This window comes from Natator depressus, chromosome 4, assembly GCF_965152275.1.
Source record: "Natator depressus isolate rNatDep1 chromosome 4, rNatDep2.hap1, whole genome shotgun sequence".
Classification (NCBI taxonomy): domain Eukaryota; kingdom Metazoa; phylum Chordata; order Testudines; family Cheloniidae; genus Natator; species Natator depressus.
In genome coordinates, this window is record NC_134237.1 from 133,377,092 (window position 1) to 133,401,831 (window position 24,740).

Below are 24,740 nucleotides of genomic sequence, written 5' to 3' on the forward strand. Positions count from 1 at the left end.
CACCTCCTCAGCTGGTGTAAATCTGCATCACTCTGTTGGCACCATTGGAGATATACGGATTTACACCCGCTGAGGATCTGAGGATGGGCCAGTGTTGCTTTAATACTTAGCATACACAGTTTTACATGTGTATTTGCATGTGCAGTTACCACAGTTGCATGTGGAAGTGGGGCAGGTGTGTACCCAAATAGGCCAGGGCCTAAATATCCTCCTTGTGCATGCAGTTTCCCAGTGTGTACACACTGCTACAGTCATGCATTTGTTTGTGTATTTTTGCACCTGGGCCCTCACTCTCTTGTTACGGAGCATGTAGCTGTGTGCGCTTAGCAAAATGTCAGACATCTCAGGAGCTGAGATGGAATCCAAAGCTGCAGTTATTTTTTCCCTCTATTTCTATGGCCTCACTTGCTATAGAATCTGAACACCTCATGATCACTAATGGAGTTTATGCTCACAATCCCCGAGTGGGGCAGGGCAGTGCTATTATGGGGCACTGAGGCACAGAAAGTAAGTAACTTGTCCAGTGTCACACAAGCAGTCTGTGGCAGAGCTGGGAATTGATCTTGGATCTCCTGAGTCCCAGTCCAGTACACTGACCACAGGCTCATCCTTTCTGTGCTTGGTGCCTCTCTCCCCTTTGTACAGTTAGGACAGATATTAACAGGAGAGCGGTGTGGAATTGGAACAGTGAAAACGTGCCCCATTATGAATCTTAAGTCCTGCTAAGTGAGCCACTCTGGAGAATACTGGGTCACTCTGTGCCTTCAGGTTGTGTAGGAGTGAAACGCAGCAGCTTTGACCTGGTTTGATTCAGCTTGAAACACAAAGTGAAATTCCTGGGGTGGTAGCCAAGCAGTCAGCAGGATTCCTGACCACCCCAGACGTTGGGCTCTGCGTTTGGAGTCTCCATTGGCACTACCTTATTGAGAATGCACTACAGGACAACTGCAGGCTCCAGAACGCCTTAGAGGAATTGTGGGGCCCATCTAGTTTCTGCCCCCTCCCTCAGTAAACACCAGGAGAGACAGCCTCAGCTAGAAGAGATTGGCCTACCTCCACTGACTTCAGTGCAGCTGAGACTCTGATCCTAGGATTTTAGAAACGCTGAGGTATAAGCTGAGCAGTTCCTTGAGATTTCATAGCCTTGGAGTTTGGGGCATTAGTAGGGTGCAACACCTGATTTTCAGCCATCAGGCCTTTAGAACCAACCCTGAATCCCAAAACCAGTTCCAACCCCGTTGAACTTTAGGGCTGCCTGAACCCTGGACTGGAAGCTCCTCTCTGCTCTCGGTCCCTGGGGGAAGGTAATGAAGCTGAGTGTCTGACAGTAACCAAGGCATGTGCTCTCCCCACAGGTAGGTGATGTCACAAACAAAAAGCCTCAGCGCCTGGTGACCCAGTTCCACTTCACCAGTTGGCCTGACTTTGGGGTCCCCTTCACCCCTATCGGGATGCTGAAGTTCCTGAAGAAGGTGAAGATGTGTAACCCCCAGTATGCAGGAGCGATAGTCGTTCACTGCAGGTGAGTCCAGGGCCACATCTCCCAGAGTGTCCTCCCTCCCTTCTCCATGTATCTCTGCCTGACGGCTCTCGGGGGTTATCCAGAGAAACCTGTTCTATCTCCTGCAGAAGGTTGCCGGGGCAGACAGAGGGGGTCCTGGATTCACTGCATGAGTGCAAGCAACAGCCATAGTTATACATAAATCACATGCACAGGGAGCTGGGATTAGAGCCCTGCCCTTTCACCTCCAAAAGCACAGGCCTCGCGTGAGCCATGTGACCAAAGAAGATGGCCTGTGGCTAGCAGGAGTAGTAGTAACAGCTCACTTGGCTGCTCTGTGAACACAGCCACCAGGGGGTAATATCACAGCAGGCTATAACATTCCAGCATCCTGCATTTGAGATTTGGGCTTTAACCCTTACTGGAGTGGATCCCAGGCAAAGCAAGGAGCTCCAGGCTCACTCTCTACCTGGAATAACAAAGAAGCTGCAGAGCTTGCCTGGGGTAATATCCACCATATTTGATATATAGCTTCCACACACCCCTGTTCTAGAGCACTGCCAGGGAGGGTGGGAGCCAGCCAGGCACCTTGACTTGCTCAGGGTCATGGTGGCAAGTGAGTGGCAGAACCAGCAGTTGGAACCAGCTCTCCTGACTCACATTCCCCTGCTCTGGCCATGAGACAATGCTGTCTGTAATGCTGTTCACTTCTGTAGCCCCTTTACCCTTCACAAACTATAAAGACCCAGCGGAACTGATATGCAGCCACCTCTAGAGAGGAGTGTGGCAGCCAGTGTAACAGGGTGAGCTAGAGATGATGTGACTGAGGATGTTGGGCAAATCCCTCTTGCAGGACGCATGCGCGCACACACACTAGCGCATGGTAGTCCATGCGTCTCCCTCAGGCTCCCTGACAAGACTCAAACGTGTTGGAACTAGTGTGAGGATCCACCCTGAGCCTCTCCAGCTCTACATACTCTTCCATGAAAAGTTCCCACAAGCCTGACCTTCCCTTGGGCTCATCTCTCCCTTGATACATTGAGAGGTGAGCACTGAGAACAGGAACCCAAAGCATGGCCAGAGCCAGAGAGAGGAGCGATGGAGCTGGGCTCTGGCCTGTCAGAGTGGCTGGCTGCCATGGGCCTTCCCCTGTAAGGGAGAGGGCAGGCTGGAAGGAAGCTGGGGGCAGAGGACAGCCAGGCAACATCCACAGGCAGGCCTTCAAGACGCTACCAGTCTGAATCGACTCCGGGGTTCACTGTGGCCTGCTCTGTGCTCTCATGCGCTCTGAGTCCCAGGGGGTGGGATTGTTGGAGTCTAGAAATGTCTGTCTCAGCTGTAGCCTTTGGACCCTAGAATAGCCCCTGTTGTAGTTGGGTACAAGTTCGAGCTCCCTTCTTCTTTCTTGTCTGGAATGGATTGAGCTGCCTGCTGTCTAGGGTGAGTTGTTGTAGCCTCTTGGCTCTTTCTGTTGCTTTGTGCAGCAGCTAACCTTCCCTGAGCCGTGGAAGGGGCCATACTCCAAGGCCAGCTGCACTGACTGCTTGTTCCTCTGGTGTTACAGCGCCGGGGTGGGACGCACAGGCACTTTTATCGTCATTGATGCCATGCTGGACATGATGCATGCAGAGAGGAAGGTGGATGTGTACGGTTTTGTGAGCCGGATCCGGGCTCAGCGCTGCCAGATGGTACAGACCGATGTAAGTCCACTCCAAGGGGCTGGAGAGGGGCTCTGTGACTCTGGGCACTTACATAGCACTTCCCACACTCAGGACACTGCAGACAGCAACTAATCGGTTGCAGCACCCCTGTGAGGTGGGTCATTCTCACCTCCATTTTACAGAAAGGGCACTGAGGCACAGACAGGTGAGGTGATTTGCCCAAGGATGCACAGAAGTAAGAGGCAGATCTGCTGACTCCAAGAACCTCCATTCATTCCTCCAGACCACAGTACTTTCCAGCTTCCACCCATTACTGGAGCATGGCTGATAACACTTTGCCCTCTGTAGCAGTGGTGCACACACTTTTCCAGTCATGCCCCCCTTACCAGTAATGGAATCTGTCCGTGTACACACACACACACACGTGTACACACACACACAGAGCGCCAAGGCTTCCTCAGCAGCAGGCTGCTTCTATCTTGCAGCCAGGCTGCACTGCTAGGGCAGGGCCAATACCTGCCCCTCCCCCTTCCGGTTTTCAGGGTGGGGGAAGGCACGTCTCGGGGGTGGAGGCTGCTGGGAGTAGAACTAGGCGCAGCACACTGACCCACAGGCAGGGTGGCCTGCTGAGGTGCTTCCTCCATGCCCCTTGTGGGGGCTGGCATGAATCGCCCGACTTCGCTGCTTGGCCTCCCAAACATCCCTCTGCGCCCCCATAGGGGGCACGCCCCACAGTTTGCACACCTCTGTTCTATAGCACCCTTCATGCAAAGCTCCCCACGCCCTTTGCAAACCTTAACTAAGCCTGTGTGGCAGGCAGGTATCACCATCCCCATTTTACAAACAGTGACACTGAGGCACAGTGAGGACAAGGCCAATGTTCTAAAAAGTAGCCTCTGATTTGGGATGCATCAGTGTTTGGGAGTCCAGCTCTGGACATTCAGTAGCAGCAGCCATGCTCAGCCATTTAAACAGAGCATGTGGCCTTTCCCACTCTCCATGGACAGGGGAAGCCTGCGTGTGAACACCAGTCCTCTCCAGGCAGCTTCCTCTCTTGAGCCACTCTTCATTGTTCCATGCATCCTAGGTCTGCCCTTGTTCCCCCACCCTGTTTCCTTCAGCCATGAGCATCTCCTGATCTGCCAGACCATGGCCCCGCTCTGTAGCTGGTCACTGAGAACATGTTATAAGAGTTTGATCCTGTCCCAGATGGGGGGAAAGTTCCCATTGATTTTAATGTGTCCAGTTTGCTCAGTGGTTGTCCTGATGTTGGTGCCTGGACTTTGGGCTTCCACCCTTACCACACACGCTCTCCTAGATTGCACTCAGCTGAAAGACAGGGAGCTGAATGGGTTCAGAGCATGGTATGGAAGCTGCCATCTCTCCCTGTAACTTCACCCTTCCCTTTCAGATGCAATATGTGTTTATATACCAAGCACTTCTGGAGCACTATCTGTATGGAGACACAGAGCTAGAAGTGACCTCACTAGAGAGCCACCTGCAGAAAATCTACAACAAAGTGCCCGGGACCAGCAGCAACGGGTTAGAGGAGGAGTTCAAGGTGGGTTTGTCAAAACCATGGTGGCTCAGTGCCCTTGCAAAGAGAGACCAGGACAAGTGACTCATGAAAGTTGCATCCAATCCCATCCTGAGACAGCAGGTTCTCCAGGCAGAGTGACAGCCAGACTCGACAAAATACTAGGCAGTGCCTGCAGAGGGAACAGCCCCTCCACTGACACGAAGAGGTTGGATGATCTGTTTGTTCCTTAAATATCGAATAAAAGGGGGCCCTTCATTCCAAGGCCCTTTCCCCAGCAGGAACATTTCGCTGGAGTGTGTTTGTAGTAACCAGTGCAGTTTCTCTGTAAGTGACACCTGGAAGCCAGCTGGTTTGAGGGTTTGGAGGAGTCCTGTAGGGGAATGCCAGCCCAAAGATTAGGGAAAGCAGCCGTCAGCTGAGAAGTGTGGCCTGGGACTCCTGACAGGAAGGAGTCCTTTTTCAAAGCCAAAACACTCTCTGATTCTTGACATGAGCTCCTTGTGCCCCCTGCCTTCCCACTGCTAGTTCCCAGCTCAACAACCAGAATTTGACAGGAGGAGACAGGGCTGGGGACTTGATGATAAAGTAGAGTGTGTTCTCTCTGTCTAGCCAGTTTTATGGCCCCCATCACTGTAGCGTCTCTGTCTTGCAGAGATCAGCAGTAGGGAACTGTCACTGGGGCACACAGAGATGAAGTGACTGGCCTAAGGCCATATTGGGAATCTTTGGCAGAGCCAGGAATTGAGCCAGGTCTCCTGACCATCCTTATGAGAGTACAGAAGGGGGTCGTAGATCTGACAGCTCCATTAATTTAGTTGCGGTTGGTCCTGCTTTGAGCAGGGGATTGGACTAGATGACCTCCTGAGGTCTCTTCCAACCCTAATATTCTATGATTGCAGAATATAGTGTGCACAGCTGCATACAATGAGACACAGGCAGTGGCATCATGCAGAGACCCACATCAAGGCTCATTATTTAAAGGAGGGGAGGGATGGTCTAGCGTGCCAGTGGTGAAAGCGCGAACTCCTTATTCTGGTGCATATCCCAGTGGCTGGGAATTGCTGGCTCAAGGCAGCTCACTCAGACTTGGCAGTTGGCATGGATTGGCATGGGGCCTGGGCAGGCTTGGGGCAATTGGCTTGGACTGGTGTTGAGCGTTTTGACTGTTATGGTCTTGGCTTCTTTTGGTCATTTGAAAGTTATAGGTTGATTTTATTGTCCCCCATGCAGAAACTAACTTCAATCAAAATCCAGAATGACAAGATGAGAACAGGCAACTTGCCGGCAAACATGAAGAAAAACAGGGTGCTTCAAATAATTCCATGTGAGTTTTTCTTCCATCCTGCCCAGGGCAAAGACACACTCAGGGGACAAATGGATAAATATAGAGGGTGAATCATTTGGGAGGACAAAAGGCAGCAGCAGCTGCAGAGGAGGTGGCTCTTGCACCAACAGCAGTTTGTGAAGGGGATGGGGACGAGCCACTGTGAGTGGAGGGAGCAGAGTGGTGAGCATAAGATGGAAGGCCTTGAAAACAAATGAGGTAAATTTGAAGTGAATCCTGAAATGAATGGGGAGCCAGTGGAGGCATCTGAGCATTGAGGCTGTAGCTGGGCTTACCCAGTCTGGATTTGGGCCCTGCCCTTGCCTCAGTTTCCCCTTCTCCAGTTTAGGAAACTTCACACTGCAAGTGCTTTCTCAATAACTCTCCCCTTTTGGGAGTCTGGTTTATTAAAAAAGTTGAAAACTTGCCCTAGCCTTCCTAGCTGGCTCACATCCTTGGTGAAAGGCTCTTAGACGTGTCCCTGCCAAGGCTTTCCTCTTGCAGGCTGACTCCCCCTGGCCCCTTGCCTGGAAGCTAAGGGGCCTGTAACTCTGTACAGAGCAGCTCTTCTGCTCCTTTGAGTCTCTCTTCAAACTCTCCCTCACTGAGCTCACGCAGCCTTTTACATCTTTTAGTATAACTGGTTCTGAGTCATATGCTTCAATCATTTGACCTCCACCTGGGGAGACGGGCAAAACCTGGCTGTTAGGGCCAGCTCACTCTGTGGCAGGCCATGTGCTCACGTTTCTTGGTGTTTTTGAGAAGCTGGGCAGTGGCATGCAGACTAGAAGAGGTGACTCACTGCATAGTCCAAAGTAGCTTGCCCAGGAGATCATAGAAGATTAGGGTTGGAAGAGACCTCAGGACATCATCTAGTCCAACCCACTGCTCAAAGCAGGACAAACTAAATCATCCCAGCCAGGGCTTTGTCAAGCCGGGCCTTAAAATCCTCTAAGGATGGAGATTCCACCACCTCCCTAGGTAACCCATTCCAGTGCTTCACCCCCTCCTAGTGAAATAGTTTTTCCTAATATCCAACCTAGACCTCCCCCACTGCAACTTGAGACCATTGCTCCTTGTTCTGTCATCTGCCACCCTTGAGAACAGCCTAGCTCCATCCTCTTTGGAACCCCGCTTCAGGTAGTTGAAGGCTACTATCAAATGCCCCCTCACTCTTCTCTTCTGCAGATTTAAATAATCCCAGTTCCCTCAGCCTCTCCTCAGGAGTCGTGTGCCCCAGCCTCCTAATCATTTTCATTCCGCTGGACTCTTTCCAATTTGTCCACATCCTTTCTGTAGTGGGGGGCTCAAAACTGGATGCAATACTCCAGATGTGGCCTCACCAGTGCCAAATAGAGGGGAGCAATCACTTCCCTCGATCTGCTGGCAATGCTCCTACTAATGCAGGCCAGTATGCCATTAGCCTTCTTGGCAACAAGGGCACGCTGTTAACTCATATCCAGCTTCTCGTCCACTGTAAACCCCAGGTCCTTTTCTGCAGAACTGCCACTGAGCCAGTCAGTCCCCAGCCTGTATCAGTGCATGCGATACTTCTGTCCTAAGCGCAGGATTCTGCACTTGTCCTTGTTGAACCTCATCAGATTTCTTTTGGCCCAATCGTCCAATTTGTCTAGGTCACTCTGGACCCTATCCGTAACCCTCCAGTGTATCTACCTCTCCCCCCAGCTTAGTGTCAACTGCGAACTTGCTGAGGCTGCAATTTATCCCATCGTCCAGATCACTGATGAAGATGTTGAACAAAACAGTCCCCAGGACTGATCCCTGGGGCACTCCGCTTGATACCAGCTGCCAACTAGACATTGAACCATTGATCACTACCCGTTGAGCCCAACAATCTAGCCAGCTTTCTGTCCACCTTATTGTCCATTCATCCAATCCATACTTTAACTTGCTGGCAAGAATACGGTGGGAGACCGTATCAAAAGCTTTGCTAAAGTCAAGGTATATCAGATCCACTGCTTTCACCATATCAGCAGAGCCAGTTATCTCATCATAGAAGGCAATCAGGTTGGTCAGGCCTGACTTGCCCTTGGTGAATCTATGTTGACTGTTCCTGATTACCTTCCTCTCCTCCAAGTGCTTCAGAATGGATTCTTTGAGGACCTGCTCCATGATTTTTCCGGGGACTGAGGTGAGGCTGACCGGTCTGTAGTTCCCTGGGTTCTCCTTCTTCCCTTTTTTAAAGATGGGCCCTATATTTGCCTTTTTCCAATCGTTGAGGACCTCCCCCAATCACCACGAGTTTTCAGACATAATGGCCAATGGCTCTGCAATCACATCAGCCAACTCCCTCAGCACCCTCAAATGAGTTGCATCCGGCCCCATGGATTTGTGCATGTCCATCTTTTCTATCTAGTCCTTAACCTGTTCTTTCACCACTGAGGGCTGCTCACCTCCTCTCCATACTGTGCTTCCCAGTGCAGCAGTCTGGGAGCTGATTTTGTTGTGAAGACCAAGGCAAAAAAAGCATTGAGTACTTCAGCTTTTTCCACATCAACTGTCACTAGGTTGCCTCCCCCATTCAGTAAGGGTTCCACACTTTCCCTGACCACCACCTTGTTACAATACCCGTAGAAACCCTTTGTGTTACCCTTCACATCCCTTGTTAGCTGCAACTCCAATTGTGCTTTGGCCTTCCTGATTACGCCCCTGCATGCTCGAGCAATATCTTTATACTCCTCCCTAGTCATCTGTCCAAGTTTCCACTTCTTGTAAGCTTCCTTTTTGTGTTTAAGCTCACCGAAGATTTCTCTGTTAAGACAAAAAGCTGGTCGCCTGCCATATTTGCTATTCTTTCTGCACATAAGGATGGTTTGTTCCTGCGCCCTCAATAAGGCTTCTTTAAAATACAGCCAGTTCTTCTGGACTCCTTTCCCCCTCATATTAGCCTCCCAGGAGATCCCTGAGGGAGTCAAAGTCTGCTTTTCTGAAGTCCAGGGTCCTTATTCTGCTGCTCTCCTTTCTTTCTTTTGTCAGGATCCTGAACTTGACCATCTCATGGTCACTGCTGCCCAGGTTGCCACCCACTGCTACTTCCCCTACCAATTCTTCCCTGTTTGTGAGTAGCAGGTCAAGCGGAGCACAGCCCCTAGTTGGTTCCTCCCATCCCTTGCACCAGGAAGTTGTCCCCAACACTCTCCGAAAGCTTCCTGGATTGTCTGTGCACTACTGTATTACTCTCCCAGCAGATGTCAGCGTGAGTGAAGTCCCCCATGAGAACCAGGGCCTGTGATCTGGAAACTTCTCTTGGTTGTCCGAAGAAAGCCTCATCTACCTCATCCTCCTGGTCTGGTGGTCTATAGCAGATGCCCACCACAACATCACCCTTGTTGCTCTCGCCTCAAACTTAAACCAAAGACTCTCAACAGGCTTTTCTCCAGTTTCATGCTGGAGCTCTGAGCAATCATACCGCTCCCTTACATGCAGTGCAACTCCTCCACCTTTTCTCCCCCGCCTGTCCTTCCTGAACAGTTTATACCATCCATGACAGTGCTCCAGTCATGTGAGTTATCCCACCACGTCCCTGTAATTCCAATCACTTTGTAGTTCCTTGACTGTGCCAGGACTTCCAATTCTTCCTGCTTGTTTCCCAGGCTTCTTGCGTTCGTGTAAAGGCACCTAAGATAGCTAGCTGATTGCCCTACTTCTTCAGTATGAATCAGGAGGCCTCCCCAGTTGCACCCTCCTCCTTGTGTTTCCTCCCAGTATCCCATTTCCCCACTTACCTCAGGGCTTAGGTCTCCATCTCGCGGCGAACCTAGTTTAAAGCCCTCCTCACTAGGTTAGCAAACCTGCCTGCGAAGATGCTCTTCCCTCTCTTCGTTAGGTGGATCCCATCTCTTCCTAGCAATCCTCCTTCCTGGAACAACATCCCATGGTTGAAGAATCCAAAGCCCTTTCTCCAACACCACCTGTGCAACCACGCATTTACTTCCACAATTCGATGGTCCCTACTTGGGCCTTTTCCTTCAACAGGGAGGATGGAAGAGAACACGACTTGTGCCTCAAACTCCTTTATCCTTCTTCCCAGAGCCATGTAGTCTGCAGTGACCTGCTCAAGGTCATTCTTGGCAGTATCATTGGTGCCCACGTGGAGAAGTAGAAAGATGAAGAGCCAGAGCCATGCAACACGTCATGCAGATTTTTGTTCGGTCTTATCTACCTGTTGCATTCCATCTGATTAGTTGTCTGGGACAAGGGACTGTCTTTGTCAGTTATCTGTGCAGTGTCCAGCACTGATCCGTGATCCTAGATGCTACTGCAATACAAATTAATAATGCTAATGATTTAGGCCATGTGAATTTTGGCTCTGCGAACCATGCTCCATGTGCTTGCAAGCAATTATTCTACAGTGCCTAGATACTGATATGTGAGGGTTCATATTGGGAGAAAATAAACACTAGTACTCTCCTAAGCCCCACCCTCTGTTGACACCAAAATGACAAGTCACCCTTACCAGACTGTGCTGGAATTCCATAATCTGGTAATCTCTCCCCTTCCAGTCTTTGGTCCATGAAATAGTTAGCAATTCTGACTTTTAAATTGTCATAATTGGGCTTCAGAGTCAACACCCCATTGATCTGAAAAGGAGTGGTTCAAACTGCTGTGTAGACAGCACTGCTTTGGTTCCTGGATTCACATTTCAGGTTGCAACCATGAGGGCTAAAGACTTAATTCTTTTAAATGAAAGTTGAGGTTAAGATGGTAGTCACTGGGGAAAAGTGCTATCTTGAACTGAGATGGCAAATGGGTGAATATTTGCTGTGCTCATGCTAAAGGAGGCAGACCATGCTGGACGATTTCCTTTTCCCAGTATGGTTTAGGAATAGAGCTGGTCAACATTTGAGATTTCTGGGTCATGAGAAACTTTGATGATTCAGAATTTGAGTTACCACTATTCATTTTTTTTCCAGTGAAAATTTCTGACCAGCTCTGTTCCTAAATAGTTTGCCCAAGGCACAAACGTTTCTCACTCTGCTTTAGAGTGTCGTTAACACTATGATTTATCTGTCCAAGAGCTCCAGGGTCTCCATTACTGTGCATTATCTGAGCCCCTCACAATCTTTAATGAATGTATCCACACAACACAGCTGTGAGGTACAGAAATGCTGTTATCTCCAGTGTATAGATGGGAACTGAGGTACAGAGAAATTAAGTGACTTGCCCAGGGTCACACAGGGAGTCTGGGATACAGCATGGAACTGAATGGAGGTCTCCCAAGTCCCAGTATAGCTCCCTGTTCACTGAGCCATCCTTCATCTCGGTTGTCTCAATCTGACGGCACCCTTAGGGCTGCGTTAACTTTCATCCGAAGGTTGATGCCTGAGTAGCAAGTATCTGTGTTTTGAAAATATTCCCCAAAACTCCAACCTGCTTGTCTGGCTTCTATTTTAGATGAGTTCAATCGAGTGATCATTCCAGTGAAGAGAGGCGAAGAGAACACAGACTATGTCAATGCGTCCTTTATTGATGTAAGTTCTTGTTTCCTGTTCATACTCTAACCATGGCAGGTTGCAGCCAATAACCCTCCACCTCAAACATAGCCAGGATGGGCCTAGTCTTTAAATGCTTCCTTTTTAGGGTGTTGGGGGTTTTTTTAATTGTATTTAGAGCTGATGGAAGGTGCTAGTCTGACTGGGGACTGGAGTCCCTTGTTTATCCTAATAACATGTACAGCTCAGGCAAAAGCCGCATGAGCTTCCATGCTGCCCCACCCATGTGCCTCTTCATGACCTGAAGAGACACATCACAGGGTGATTTCAGTCTCAGCAGCCCCGTTGGGTCTTCCAGTGAGCCCCACAACAAGTTTGATAGTGACTACCTGTCTCCTAGGCATAGAACGGGGACTACAAGCTCCTTTCATTTGGCCACTGAACATCCACCAAACAATGCAATGTAATCATAATACACCAGTCTCAAAGCCCTTGACAAAAGCAGATCAGCCTTGTTATCCTCAGACTGGAGGAAATGAGACAAAGAGGTTAAGTGATCTGCTCACCAAGTTGCACAGCCCTTGCTGACAGGTAGTCCTGCTGATGTCAACAGGAAGCCTCACATTCGCATTCATACACGCAATGCACCCAACAATGAGTAAGTGATATAGGATCCCCAGGTCTTCTGACACCCAATCCTGTCTCTAACCCCCAGATGACAGTTGCTCCCAAAGCCAAGTCATTTTTGGTAATGACTGTCCTGGGCTAGATTCGAACCAGTGACGGAGAGGGGAAAGGCACTGTCGCATGCATAACGCCTTGATCTATCTATCCCCCTGCAATGTAATTTTCTAATGAGTATCATCCATAATGGGTGAGTCCCGCTATGCTGCTCTGTCATTACATTCTGACTCAATCTGTTTCAAACAGAGCGCAGTATAAGCAGCCCACTTGGCGTCCCAGCCCTGTTTGTTTGTCATGAATCTAGGTCAGAAAGCCCTTGATGTGGTGTAGGCAGCTTTGTTGAGAATTCAATTTCCTGCCTCTACTGAACTTTGCTTGACTGACACGCACCAAATGACTAAGCATCTTTGTGTTCTCGCTGCAAACTCGGATGAAAAAGAACAACAGAAACTTTGACTGTCAGAAGGAGGAATGTTTCTTGGTTGTGGAACAGCAGTTGTCACCCTATACTGTAGATTGCAATGTAGGCCTGGTTTTGCTCCTCTCTCCTTAAAATCCACAGTAAAAGCTACATCATCGTTAAAACTGGTAGGTTAGGTCTGGGCCCAGGGTAAAATTTTTCTACAAAATTTGAACTGACTCAAACAAGGGATTCCTGAATTATGACATCCTAAAAGCGGGTGTTCTCCAGGGTCCAAAGAGGCTTCTGATGTTTTGGTCATTTCACGTTTTCGTCACTCTGTAGCAACAAAAAAAACTGCAAAGAAGAGGAGAACAACACTTGAGTTTATTTGGCAGCCCTGGCTGCGAGCTAGTGCCCAGGACCAATAGTTAGCTGACTCAAGCCTAATTTCTAAAGACATCAACTTTTTAATTTGGACCATCACTGTGGATTGTTGGCTGTGGTGAGCCAAGCGCAGCTTATCTCAGGCTCGCTGGAGACATGAGCTTTCCTCTACAGAAGCAGTAAGATCTGGTCCTGATTTAACTACATTGCGTTAGACACCGAGTTAGCTAATTTGGTGTCATCCCCTTGTGTGGACACTTTTAAACTAGAATCTGAGTGTCCACAGAAGTGGCCAGCAGCTGTTTAACTACATCAGTTTCTAAAGCAGTGTAGTTAAATCTGAACCATTTTCTTTTGTAGATGAGACCGAGGTCTGTAGCCCTTTACTGTGCAGACAGAGCTCAGATTTGGTGTCACCGCATCACTGGGGAGGCTTCTCACTGTAATAGACACATTTCTACCAAAAGCCTCATCAGCACCCAGACAAGCTCGCTAAGTATTGGCAGACCTACCAAGGCTCATAGGGGCTTTGAGTGTCCCAGTTAGCCCCCTGAGGCTGGGTGGGGTTCTCTTTCATACAGACCTGGGTAGGTCCACAGGAAGTGAGAGGATGCCAATTTGATTCTCCAAGTTCCCTGTGCAGTCCATTCCACATCCGTCTGCAGCCTTCCTAAGGTCTGCCGGAGCCAAGCTCTCTTCCTACCACTGTTGGGACTGAGTGAGTCAGGACCACAGACCTTCCCCCCAATTCCTGTCAACCTCTATATGCCTCAATCTTCCCCCACCTGCAAAATGAGGACAGGACAACCCACCTCACAGTGAGGCTGGGAGGCTTAGTGAGGATTTGTCAGTCAGTTTGAGATCCACGAGTGGAAGGTGCATGAGAAGTATGACCATTGTGTGGTGCAGCAAGCTGGAACCCCGATGTCTGGTTCTTTGTACCTTGGGTTACAGTTCTCAGTTCTTCAAGAGCCAAATGAGCAACGTGGGCCACTTACAATGCGTGGCAAAGACCCAAAAGGAGACATGCAGTCCAACACAAGAGAGGCACGTGCTTGAGATGCTGTAAGGGCTCTTTATGTAATATGTACAAGACTATTGATCATCTGTTTCCTTTGTGTTGTCACTAATTTACTGGACCACCCTATGTGGGGCACAGTGATTAGATACCTAAGCTCAATGACGTGCTGTGATGAGTCATAGCTGAAAAGTGGGCCTGGGAAGGCTGGATGCATTGGAATTAAAGCTACTTTGGGGTCAGAATTAATGCTAAAAAACAAGGCTCCCCAGGAAGGAAGAATGTTTTGACTATGTCTAAGTAATAGCTTGTAGCGTGAGTCTTCACCATGGAGCATGACTGAGACAGCAAATTATGAGGCATAACAGAGCTGATAGAGTGTAGATGAGTGATGGCAGAGCCTTGGCAGAGCAAGAGCTCCTGCCATCTTGACTTTTTACATTTGGATAATGGGACAAAAGGACAGCCTCCAAATACATCAAGGGTGTAAGTGCCAGAAGGGAAAAGCAGCTACTTATGTGATATACTGGGGATAAGCCAGATTGATGGGGTTGCCTGATAATAGGGGAGATTGCAATGTGATGTATTGCCCTGTGGAACAGTCTCCCTGTGGTGGAAGCCTCATCACCTGGGACATTTAAAACAGGCCTGATCCTGCACTGGCAGGGAGGGTGTAAAGGGCCATTTCTGTCTCTGACTCCTGTGATTCTGTCTGCTGTGTAGCCATGTGCTACACAGCAGAAGATCTACACCAAGTAATTTGTACAAGAAGTTGTTCAAACATCCAACTTCTGAATGAAAAGGAAACTGGATCATAGAAGTTAGAGATGAAAAAGGTTTGTTGCAGCACTGATCCCCTTCCCTGCCTGTACAGAAAACAGCCAAGTTCACAAGCCTTTGGCAAACAAGAACCAAGTTTTTCAACTGCCACCAGGAAGGGATTTCAGGTTCTGGTTGGTGTGGGGAGAGAAATGGGAGACTCTGAGCTTTGGTGCGGTTTCCTCCTGAAACCAAGCCAAACACACTGGTTTCATATGATCTGTGCTTTGGAGCCTGTGATCCACCCACAGGACTCTCCCGGTGAGTTCCCACCCAGTTCCCCGCATTGTTGCCCACTGTCACCAACCCCTCACACTTCTTGTCTTGCCGTATGCTCTGCACCGTCTGATAGTAATCTCTCTGTGGATGAGCTTTTCAACGTGGCTGTGAGGGAGTTCATGGCAGCATAGCTCTGTGTCAGGTAGAACAGCTGCTGCTGCAGATGCTGACAGCACTGGGGTGATTTCCAGTCTGCATGCAGTTCTGCCGCCCCAACAACCATGGCTTGAAATTGCAGGGTTATCGCCAGAAGGACTCGTACATCGCCAGCCAGGGCCCTCTTCAGCACACAATAGAGGATTTCTGGAGGATGATCTGGGAGTGGAAATCCTGCTCTATAGTTATGTTAACAGAGCTGGAAGAGAGAGGCCAGGTAAGTGCCTGGGATTAACTAACCCTGCAGCTGTTGGGAAAGCAACATCATGATGACTTCATCACCGGTGGGAAAATCAAGGCAAGACCGTACAGCCCCCTGTTGCTTGTTCCCAACACATCCCAAATTATGTAACTATTTAACACACACACATGCAGTCGACCTTCTCTGGAGAATCTTGTGCTGCAGCCCGACCTCTGGTTTTACCCCCAAAGAATCCACGTGCTTATAGACACAGTATAAATTTCAGACATGAGGAGATGAGACAAGGACCCAAGACATTCCACTCCCAAAACACCTCTTGAGCTAAATGGCCACTCACTAGTTACTGTCTGTGCGCTGGCTTCTGGAGAGCAACATCACTCATGCACAAAGCTAGAGAGCAGCATCCTAATTCCCCTCTAAACCTCTGGATCCCATGGTTGGCCTACTGAGGCCTCCTTGTAACAGACCCCTTAGGCCAGGATGGAGAGGGGGGGATTTCATGCTGCCACATGGAGGTTTCTCACCTTGTCACCTCTCATGCTTTCTCAGGAGAAATGTGCCCAGTACTGGCCTTCTGATGGCTCTGTGTCCTATGGAGACATCACCATGGAGCTGAAAAAAGAGGAGGAATGTGAGAGCTACACAGTGCGGGACCTGCTAGTAACAAACACCAGGGTAGGAATCTCTCTCCCTCACAATGGAAGGCAGCTCTGGGGTCTCTGGGCATTTGCTGTAGTTAACTCCTGGTTCTGTCTATAGTTGCCCTGCTTCCCCTCACTCCTGCAGCCCTGTCCCAAATGCTGATTCTTCCCCTTTCCCCTAGCCCCTCCTCAGCTTCCCTACCCTTCCACAATCGCCCCAAACCAACACCTCCACTGCCAGTTCCCTCCTTCCTCACCCCTCTCCTTGCACGCTGCTGTCCTATCCCCTTCCCCGTTGTTAACCCCTCCTCTCCCACGGACCTATGGTCATGCTTCCCCCACCAGAAACTCAGTTATTCACTCCCTGCCCCCCACCTCCCTGCTGCCATCCAACCCATACTCTCTCCTCTGCTGGTTCCCTCCTGGGCCTCCCAAACCCTCCCTGGTTTCCAGTTCCCCACTTTGTTCCGTAGGGCACCCCCTACCAACCGACTCCCTGACACACTGCCATTGGTCCTATTGGGCATCTGCTGCTACTGCCCTTCTGATCATTCTCTTCTAACCTTTCTTCCCAAGCCCTTGCAACAATCTGTTTCCAGCTACGCATCTAGACTTAGGTTGGTCTAGTGGAGTGAAGTTGTCATTGTTTTTCTCCTGCAAGGAAAACAAGAGCCGGCAGATTCGACAGTTCCATTTCCATGGCTGGCCGGAAGTTGGAATCCCTAGCGATGGGAAAGGAATGATCAATATCATTGCAGCTGTGCAGAAACAGCAGCAGCAGTCTGGGAACCATCCAATCACTGTGCATTGCAGGTACAGCCCAGTCAGGCCAAGGGACTGGACACAGTTGGCCTAGAGCCAGCATTGCTCTGGTCTTGGGTAACTTCGATAGATCTGCAAGCCAGTGAAAGGGACCGGGTTGGTGATGGACGTCCTCAGCCCACTGATCAGGGGCAGCACAGACAGCTGTGGTGCAAGCTTCCCTCATGCTGCCCTGCCAGTGTGCCTCAACCTGGAGCTGGAGGGGTCCGGGAGTAATTCTGTCACCAGGCCCCATTCAGTCCTTGGCGTCTCTTCCTCCTATTTCGGCGATAGTTGAGTTTGTGGTGGGAGTTGATGTGGAGAAATTGGGAACTGGTCTGAGACCACTCAGCTCATGTCACATGATGTCCAAACCTTCTTCACCATCTGACTAGCTGTTTGACCTAATTCTGGCCAGACACGAGCTGGTGCCCAAGAGAGGAGGGAACAATGGATAGTTAGTCAGATGGGATGCTTCACATGAAAACAACTGTCTATAAATGGTAGTTAAACTAGAAAGCACAAAGGAGACTGTTCAAGATGTTCACGTTCCCCAGCATTTCCCTCCCACTGCCTGGGTTGGAGCATTCATGCAGCCAAATGAATGTACTCTGTATTGATCACTTTCTCTGTGCTCTTCTTTTTGTCTCTTTGCCAGTGCCGGGGCAGGAAGAACAGGAACCTTTTGTGCACTGAGCACTGTCCTGGAAAGGGTTAAAGCTGAGGGGATTCTGGACGTCTTTCAGACAGTGAAGAGTTTAAGATTACAGAGGCCGCATATGGTGCAGACACTGGTAGGCACAAGTTATTGCATCTTCACTACCTTGCTCCCTTCATGCCTTAATAGATCTCGGTTGAGATGTGCCTGCAAACTTTCCTTCCTCTCAGCCAAGTTTTTTGAGTGGGAATTTCCCTAGTTAAAATAATCCTAATGGTGGGGAGAAGGATTCTCTCCCCTATCCCCTTCCTCCTAACAACCTGAGTTCTACAGGGAGGGGAGCACCGTGCTAGGAATAAGGAGACCTGATTCTGTTCCGGACACTGCCACTGGCTGGTTTCAGAGTAACAGCCGTGTTAGTCTGTATTCGCAAAAAGAAAAGGAGTACTTGTGGCACCTTAGAGACTAACCAATTTATTTGAGCATGAGCTTTCATGAGCTCCGATGAAGTGAGCTGTAGCTCACGAAAGCTCATGCTCAAATAAATTGGTTAGTCTCTAAGGTGCCACAAGTACTCCTTTTCTTTTTGCCACTGGCTGCCTCTTTCACCATGGGAAGTTACTTACAGACAGAAGTGCCAAACATCCGTAGCTTCTGCTGATCTGTCGATGCTCAGCACCTTTGAAAAGCAGGCCACTAGCCTCTGCATGACTCAGTTTTGCCCATCTACGATGGGAATAATGATGCTTCACCCTTCTCTTGTAAAGTACTCTGAGATGTGCGGTTGAAATTGTTTTGATACAAGATAGGAAGGGACCACTGTGATTATCTAGCCTGACCCATTCATAACACAGGCCATAAGTGCAAAGTCCCTTTCCTCATCTAATGCTGTGCTTTTCCTCTCCCAAACACCACAGGAACAGTACGAATTCTGCTACAAGGTGGTGCAGGAATACATTGACGCCTTCTCAGATTACGCCAACTTCAAGTGAAAAAACAAAAAGAAACAAATGACAGAAGAGTTGCCTTCTTTAATATTTTGTAATATTCTGTTTGTTAATATACCCCCCAAAATATGTGTATATATCTTAACTGTTTTAGAGATTGGTACCATAGGCTTCATATTAGCTGGAGATTTTATATGTAGCAAAAGTGTTAGCTCGGATACCGTTGGCTCCTTTTTTCCAATGTTTTATTGGGGAATTAAATAGCGTGATGTTTGGATTAATATTGTCAATCCATCTCTCTGCTGGAGAGTTGATATAGGCTGTTTTGTTTGTAAATCTTTTTTTTTTTTTCCCCTGAGGGAGTAAAGCCTTTTTAAAAATAATAGTATTCTGGATCTCATCTAAAAGCACAAGCTTTTCCGAACCTGTGGGGAAATGGTTTCACATTTTCCTGCTGTTCTGCTCTTGAAAGGAAGGAAGGAAGAAAAGAAAGAAAAAAGCTTATTCTGTATATATCCTAGTTTTTGTATAAAAAGAGAAAAAGCAAAAGTTTCTTTCTCCGGGACTAAATAACTGTGTCACCAACTGAGAATGGTAATGGACTTGTAAGTGGCAGCAACAGTTGGGATTTCAACCAGAAAAAAAGGATTTTTGCTCCTTAAAGGAAACTTCCCTGTATGCGTGCCAGATTTCAGATTGTTTTTATCTGCCGCTCAGTTTGGCAGTTATTGGCAAGCAACACGGTAGGTCATTTAGATGTCTAGCTGAACTGTAGGTGCAGTCAGGTACGTGGATGGCCTTACCTGCTCCTGCAATTAACAAAGGCCATTGTCTGAAATCCTCTGGCTCTCTTATCAGTCTGTGTTCATCAGTGAACAGTAGCAGCTTTGTTGTTGTTAGTATTAAGATTCATTCTCTGTCTCTCTCGGCAAAGCCAAATGTTTCGTTCTAGCCTTGTGTACTCTGGGAGTTTCAGCCATTGGTGTCCAGCAGGTGGTATAGCTTCACCAGCACAAATGCTTAGTGTAGACAGGCAAAGCCTCAATAAGTCACCGTTTGTACCTCTGCCTGAATCTGGGGTTAAGCTACACTTGTGAAAATCATGGCTTCTTGCAGCTTTGCCTGTCTATGTGGGGAGTGTGCACTGGCACAGCTCCACCAATGGCTGCAGCTGGGGCAAATCCACAGTGTGGACAAGGACTTGGACTGTGTTCCGCCATGAGAGCTGTGTTTACTTCATGTTTGTCTTACACCTGCCAAGGGTGTTTGTTGGCCCATGTCAGTTATGGGTTGCCCGACCCTGTTTCCTTTATGCTTGGAGGCAGGACTGCCATGTGCCTGCTGGCTGTCAACACATCAGAGCCTCCGTGGCCAAGAAATGTGTTTAATTTTACTCCTTTCCATGTCTGTGGTCAGAAGGACTGAGGGAAAGAGTGAGGAGGGGCCCTCCTTCCAGTAGGTCTCTTCTAGGTGTTGGTGCCATGGTTTGGAGAGAGGATGTGGCACCATAACAATCCAAACTTCAGCCAGCCATTGATTGTCCCTCAGACATCAAGTGCGATCAGCTCCCCTGACACATCTCTTCCTTCCCTCCACACCCAGTGAATGGTCCTTGAGCAGCTCCTGGGCTAGACTTTCCTCCCATGCCAGTATAACTACAATGAAAGCTGAGGATTTACACACAAGTCATACTGATGGGAGTACGGTCAGAATCAGGCGTGGTGGGCGGTTCTGCCAAGGATAGTATAGGTCCACAGGTCCAATTCTGTATTTTCTTAGCACTGAAATGAAAATTAAAATAGAGGATTTGAGTCTTGCAGCATTCAGGGAGGCAGCACTACCAATAAAAGTCACCAGGAGAAGGTCTCTGGTACCATCCCTAAATAAAGATCCTGTTTGCCTGAGTTAATTGTGGAAGACCAGGTGTCTTCTCAGCCCTCCTGTGGGGGAGCTCACAGTCACTCCGTGTAAACCCTCTCCATCCCAGGTTAGTTGTGCAAGGGGAAAATATCAAAAAATCAGACTCTTCTAGAGGAGGGTTCTTTTGTTTGGGGGAGGGTTTTTATTTTTAATTTCTACACTGAATGTGATACTGTTGAAAGTGCTAACTGAACAGGCTTGGGGATCCATCCCCCAAGAGTGTAGGCTTGCTCTAGCTAAATACACATAGAAATAGTGTGTCTCCCTCTCTCTCACACACGGAATATCCCACCAGTTTGTCGCAGTCCTTACCTGAAGGGATCCTTTCTGAGTGTAAGAGGAGAATTCAGTCTACAGGGCTCATTCACATTTGTCTCTCTACAGAGACAGCCTGCAAAGGCCTCAGTTTTGCACTCTGATCCGCACAGTTGGATCCTTATGCCCATGCAGAGTCCTGCAGATGACAGTAGGGCTCTGTGTGGCCCTGACCCAGAAAAGCATGTAAGCCAGCACACAAACACTGTCCCAAATGGGGATGCTTTCCTGAATCAGGACGCGTGGATACACAGGCCTGCCTGCAGGATCACGGGCTAAAAGCTCCAGTTGATGCCAAGAATGGCGACATAGATATCTGTCCTCTCGGAGCTAGTCTGAAACCAAGAAGACTTATTGGTTTTTGATGGAAAGGAGGCACCAAGAATGTATCTCACTTCACAGATGGTAATAAAATGAATAGATCCATAATGTGTAAGGCCAGAAGGGAACAAGCCATAGAATTTCACCCAGTGATTCTGCCATCAAGCACACAGTAACCTGTAGCTAAGCTAGAGCACATCTTCAAGAAAGACATCCAATCTTGAGCTAGACTTCAAGTGATGGACACCACATCCCAGCCAGAGCAGAGATGATGGATAAAGCAAGGAGCCTATTCCTTGCTCCATGGAAAGTATTTCCCTTTTAAGGCTTGCTCTGCCCAGGTTGAGCCCTCCCACATCCACATGACATTATTTGCAGTTTTATGTAGCCTCAATCCTATAAATGTACATGTATGAGTAATTTTACTCAAATGAGTAAAGTTCCTCCCACACTTAGATGTTTGCAGGATCTAGCCTTTAGCCATTGCAGCCTGACTCTGTGGTGGTCTCCTAAACATTTTCAATTAACCTTCCTTTGAATATGAAACTTTATCCTGGGTTTTGTGGCTTTTATTGTAGACAAATCTTAAAACTTCTAAGACGTGTTAAAACTTTTCTGCCCCTTTTAAAAGGAAGGGAGCAAGTAGCTTTTACTTCCTTTTTCTCAATATGGCGTTGATTTGGCTCAATTGTTTGCTCTCTCTAGAAGAGAGAGTTCTGAAGTGTCTGTCTTTAAATACTAGATAGACCTTTTCTGTGTGTGTCTGAAGACTTTTTTGAATGAATCTGTTTTTGAGCTCAAAGATTGTAGCTGATGAGAGAAGAAGGCCGTTGAACTGTTCTTAAAGGAAGATGCAGTGTAATATCTGACCTATTCTAATTTACAATGGAACTTGATTTCAGGGGTCTAAAATACAGGAATTAGAGTGAACCATCAGAGCCCACTCTCTGTAGTCAGATTGAGTAGGGCTGAGACAAAGCCATTTGCCATTTGAATGCATGACTAAACAGAAGACTTTTCCAGCTACTGAATGAACCAATAGAATGTATCTTCCCTATGCATTCAAGTGCCAAGCCGATCTGCTGGATCCTCATCTACAGCCGGGAAAGGATCAGTGCAACAGCAGCCCTGCTTGAGAGACAGCTAATTTAGACCCCATCATTTTATATGCATAATTGGGATTATGTTTTCCAATGTGCATTACTTTGAATTTATCAGAATTGAATTTCATCTGCCATTTTGTTGCCCAGTCACCCAGTTTTGAGAAATCCGTTTGTAGCTCTTCGCAGTCTGCTTGGGACTTAACTATCTTGAGTAGTTTTGTATCATCTGCAAATTTTGCCACCTCACTGTTTACCCCTTTTTCAAGGTCATTTATGAATATGTTGAATAGGACTGGGCCCAGTACAGACCCCTGGGGGACACCACTATTAATCTCTCTCCATTCTGAAAACTAACAATTTATTCCTACCCTTTGTTTCCGATCTTTTAACCAGTTACCAGTCCATAAGAGGACCTTCCCTCTTATCCCATGACTGCTTACTTTGCGTAAGAGCCTTTGGTGAGGGACCTTGTCAAAGACTTTCTGAAAATCTAAGTACACTATATCCACTGGATTCCCTTTGTCCACATGCTTGTTAACCCCCTCAAAGAATTCTAGTAGATTGGTGAGGCATGATTTCCCTTTACTAAAACCATGTTGACACTTTCCCAACAAATTAAGTTCATCTATGTGTCTGACAATTTTGTTCTATATTATAGTTTCAGTCAGTTTGCCCGGTACTGAAGTCAGACTTACCAATCTGTAATTGCCAGGATCACCCCTGGAGCCCTTTTTAAAAATTGGCATCACATTAGCTATCCTCCACTCATTTGATACGGAAGCTGATTTAAATGATAGGTAACAGACTACCGTTAGTAGGTCTGCAATTTCACATTTGAGTTCCTTCAGAACTCTTGGGTGAATACCATCTGGTCCTGGTGACTTATTACTGTTTAGTTTATCAGTTTGTTCCAAAATCTCCTCTAATGACACCTCAATCTGGGGCAGTTTCTCAGATTTGTCACCTAAAAAGAATGGCTCAGGTTTGGGAATCTCCCTCACATTCTCAGCCATGAAGACCAATGCAGAGAATTCATTTAGTTTCTCCAAAATGGTCTTGTCTTATCCTTGAGTGCTCTTTTAGCATCTTGATTGTCCAGTGACCCCACTGGTTGTTTAGCAGGCTTCTTGCTTCTGATGTACTAAAAAAAATTTTGCTATTACTTTTTGAGTCTTTGGCTAGCTGTTCTTCAAATTCTTTTTTGGCCTTCCTAATTATATTTTTACACTTAATTTGCCAGAGTTTATGCACCTTCCTTTTTGCCTCTCACTGCTTCTTTTACTTTGTTGTTTGGCCACAGTGGCTCTTTTTTGGTTCTATTACTGTGTTTTTTAATTTGGGGTATACATTTAAGTTGAGCCTCTAAAGTTTCCATGCAGCTTGCAGGGATTTTACTTTTGGTGCTGTACCTTTTAATTTCTGTTTAAGTAACCTCATTTTTGTGTAGTTTCCCTTTCTGAAATTAAATGCTACAGTATTGGGCTGCTGTGGTGTTTTCCCCACCACAGGGATGTTAAATTTAATTATATTATGGTCACTATTACCAAGCAGTCCAGCTACATTCACCTCTTGGACCTGATCCTGCAGATTGCCCATGTGGGGGGGTCTAGGCCAACGTTCATGACTGTATGTGTGCATGCATGCGAGTAAAATATATCTGTGTTTATTTAGGACAATAATAATGGATAGAAAGAGCTAGGTTGACTTGGTGTGTTTAACATGCACTATATTTGTATTAATGGCCCAACTGCTTGTGTCATGGAGTGGAATGTAGGCTTACAAAATTTGCAGATGACATGTAGCTGAAGGGGTTGCAAGCACTTTATAGAGACAGCACTGGAATTCAAAACAACTTGACAAATAAGAGAATTGGGCTGAAATCAACAAGACGAAAATTGAATAACAACTTCCATTAAAATCCGAAGTCTGAAAGCTGACATGCATTAGGTACAGCCATAGGCAATCCAGTGTGAAGCAAGCATTAGTGAAATCTATCACAAGGGGTGTGTGTGAGGGAAGTGGGGGAATATTATATGCCAAACAAGAGGGTTTAATAACACACCCACCCAACATAAATTCTGCATTCTTACTGGAGGGGGTCTTATAAAGTGTCCTTAAAGGTTGGGTTTTTAGACAGCTATGTATATAAGGCTAAATCTGCTGGTGTCTTTTTGTGGCTGGGAAGTTAAGTTCCTATTGCAGAAGTCCTGTGTAAGAGTATGGGGAACTGAGTGTAGTTTTTACTGTTCAGATACCACATTTGATTGTTTAATACCCAAGATTGGTTAGAGAGAAAGGACTGAGAGATCTCCAAGGGCTCGGAAATATCTCGGAAATATAATACATTTTATGATATGGTTTGGATGTGTCGTTCCTCCCTCCCCCCCCTCCCCCCCCCCCCCCGATTGTATTTACTAAGAGACCATTTTCTTTAGCTATAGAATTTCATCTGGAAAACCTGTCTTTGGGGCCAAATTTTCAGCCGCTTCCTGCACAGAATTCGTGTTGAAGTTGATAGGAGTCCCCCATGCATTAGGCTTCAGTCCTGCAAACACACTTAACGTTACTGTCATGAGTAGTCCGGCTGGAATCAATGGAACTACAGTACTT

At 47.5% G+C, this 24,740-nt stretch overlaps 1 protein-coding gene across 3 annotated transcripts in view; it reads left to right on the plus strand.

The window, feature by feature from the left end:
- Nucleotides 1-24,520, plus strand: part of PTPRA (protein tyrosine phosphatase receptor type A) — a 255,446-nt gene extending 230,926 nt beyond the window's left edge. For all 3 annotated transcript variants that reach the window (XM_074951917.1, XM_074951916.1, XM_074951918.1), the window contains 10 exons: nucleotides 1,356-1,522; nucleotides 3,066-3,201; nucleotides 4,574-4,723; nucleotides 5,933-6,026; nucleotides 11,442-11,518; nucleotides 15,305-15,439; nucleotides 15,974-16,099; nucleotides 16,727-16,878; nucleotides 17,525-17,660; nucleotides 18,442-24,520. In XM_074951917.1, coding sequence (XP_074808018.1) covers nucleotides 1,356-1,522; nucleotides 3,066-3,201; nucleotides 4,574-4,723; nucleotides 5,933-6,026; nucleotides 11,442-11,518; nucleotides 15,305-15,439; nucleotides 15,974-16,099; nucleotides 16,727-16,878; nucleotides 17,525-17,660; nucleotides 18,442-18,516 — 1,248 coding nt within the window. In that variant the 3' untranslated portion in view covers nucleotides 18,517-24,520. The remainder of the gene's footprint in view (nucleotides 1-1,355; nucleotides 1,523-3,065; nucleotides 3,202-4,573; nucleotides 4,724-5,932; nucleotides 6,027-11,441; nucleotides 11,519-15,304; nucleotides 15,440-15,973; nucleotides 16,100-16,726; nucleotides 16,879-17,524; nucleotides 17,661-18,441) is intronic.
- Nucleotides 24,521-24,740: the final 220 nt, after the last annotated feature.